The sequence below is a fragment of the Empidonax traillii genome, unplaced genomic scaffold (genome assembly GCF_003031625.1).
Source record: "Empidonax traillii isolate 1590-97213 ecotype Southwest subspecies unplaced genomic scaffold, ASM303162v1 scaffold2437:size26470, whole genome shotgun sequence".
Taxonomy (NCBI): Eukaryota; Metazoa; Chordata; class Aves; order Passeriformes; family Tyrannidae; genus Empidonax; species Empidonax traillii.
Window position 1 is genome coordinate 22,224 of NW_020957630.1, and position 2,266 is coordinate 24,489.

The 2,266-nt window shown below is 46.8% G+C and overlaps 1 protein-coding gene across 1 annotated transcript in view; it reads right to left on the reverse strand.

Annotated features, from left to right (window-relative positions):
* The window catches only part of LOC114071926 (intersectin-1-like), a gene marked incomplete at both ends in the record, with an annotated part of 26,231 nt that overhangs the window by 22,187 nt on the left and 1,778 nt on the right, over window positions 1-2,266 (reverse strand). The window contains one exon of the mRNA XM_027909805.1: window positions 2,026-2,106. Coding sequence (XP_027765606.1) covers window positions 2,026-2,106 — 81 coding nt within the window. The remainder of the gene's footprint in view (window positions 1-2,025; window positions 2,107-2,266) is intronic.

A 2,266-nucleotide genomic window follows, 5' to 3' on the forward strand; every position in this document is an offset into this window, starting at 1 on the left:
ATGGGACTCTAAAAAGCAGACAGAGCTTAATCTGAAAAGTCACTTCTGTTAATCAGTTCTATTCCAATGAATGGTGACTTCAATCAGTTCTATTTTCCAATGAATGGTGATTTATTAAAGAACCTTCAGGACTGGTTTATACTCAGGAGATTGAGTTCCTTAAGGAATGTCTTTGGGATGAGTTGAGGTGCAGAGTATTCACTCATATATGTTCTTTAATTAACTGGGAGGACATACCTGAAAAATTTGGAATATAAATTCAATAAACCCATAATATTTTCCTCAAGATCTGTTTCCTCCATTAACACAAATACCAATTTTTTTCTGGAATAACCTGGGATTTTGTATTTGAACTCCTCAGCATTTCAAGGAACAAAAGGATAACTCTACCTCTGACAACTGAGGGTTTTCTCTGAAAATAGTTCACTTTGAAAAACTGTAATGTTTTAATGAAAATACAGTACAGGCAGGAACTGAAACAGTTAATCCTGAAAGTACTTGCATAGTTTTTCAGAAATTCCCAATCCACAAACCAGCCACAGGAAGGTTTCCTGTGAAAATCCTCAGGAACCGACCAAAATGTCGAAAATTGCATAAAAGAAAAAAAAAAATTAAATATCAAGTGATTCAAACCCACTTGATTAAGGGATGAAAGTTTAAACAGTGAAGCTGATCCTCACGTCCCACTCAGACTCATTTCACTAATCACCCTCCATTTTAAAGTCAATGGAAGTGCAATCAACACCTTTAAGGAGACAATCAGTTCTCATCCAGCCCAGCCAACTGCTGGCTCAGGATTCCTTCCTTCCAGTGACACACCTGTATGGTGAGGAAACCTGACCCACCTCACAGTCCCAGGACTGGATGGAGCATTTCTGGAGGTCAAAAAATGCAATTTCTATCCCTCTCTGGGTTAGCCAGGAAGGATTTGGTGGGTACTTCCCACAGCAGAGATGCTCCATTGCTCTGCCAGGCACCAGTGGGAGGACAGGGCAGGAAGAACCAGCATCTCCCACAGGAGAGTTCCACAAGAAACCAGCTGAAGAAAACTCTGGGAACACTTCAACAGCCAAGGAATGGAGCTTTTCCAGCTAGATGTTCCCAGAGCCCTACACTCATCCTGGACAGACACAACTTCCAGCTGTACAGGTACAACTGGAACTCCAAAAACACAACAAGGCTCTGCTGGTTCCTGGGGGGGCAGGACAAGGAAAGTCTTCCCTTAAAAGCAGAGAGAAATTGCTACTTCGGCCCTGAACTCACAACCAGACCAGCAGGGAGGGTTTGGAGGTGTTACAACAGCCACAGTCAGGATATTGGGGTTGAATTAAAGCAGAGCAATACTCACTACAAACAGACAAGTCATTGCCACAAAAACCTCAGTGCTACAAACGTTCGAGCCAAGATTTTGCCTTTTTGCCAGAAAGGCAACAGAATCTGGGACACTTCAGGGCTTACAGTACAAGGATTCCATCAAATCTCCTCCCCTTGAGCCAAGCAGAGCGTTTGATCCCAGAGGAAAGGGCCCTGCAGTTCTGTGCTCACTGAAGCTTTTCCACACCAACCCTTTCCCTCCCTTTTCCCAGATCCCAAAGCATCTGCTTTGGCCTTGGCAGACACAGTTCCTCCCTTTTCCCCACCCTACAGCTCGGGGGGATTGGAGAAAGCAAAGATGTTGCCCTCTCTCTCCTGCTGGAACCACCAATGACAGTGCTGTGGAGGAACACTTCACATCCAAGTGTTTGAACATCACGACCAAAGCAGGCAACTGACTTCAAATCCTGATGTTCCAGACCAGCAAAGGGTAAAACCGACTCACTAGTCCCTCTCTCCAGTGGCCATTCAAGGCACACTGCTCATCTAGGCACAGAGATTGGATGAAATCAATGCATGAACCCTTCTCTCTGGTTTGCCCTGGTGCTGGCAGCTCTTGGGCAACACTGCACACTCATCTGTGAAGCACATAACTGGAGGAGGATCCTCCCTCAGAGTGAGCTGGGTCCTGCCTGGGCAGGGCCTGGAGACCTTTGGGAAGGAGTGCAAGGAGTGGACGCAGCCCAGGAGCAGAAGCAGGCACTGCAGCATGGCCTCCTCCACTGCCAGGGACTGCAAGAGAGAAATGCTCACTGTCAGAGGCACCCACAGCACGACTGTGCCCCTCACACTCACACGGGACTGGCACACTGCACAGCACACACACACACAGCACCCACAGCTTCTCACACACACCCACACTGCACAGCACCCACACACACACACACACACA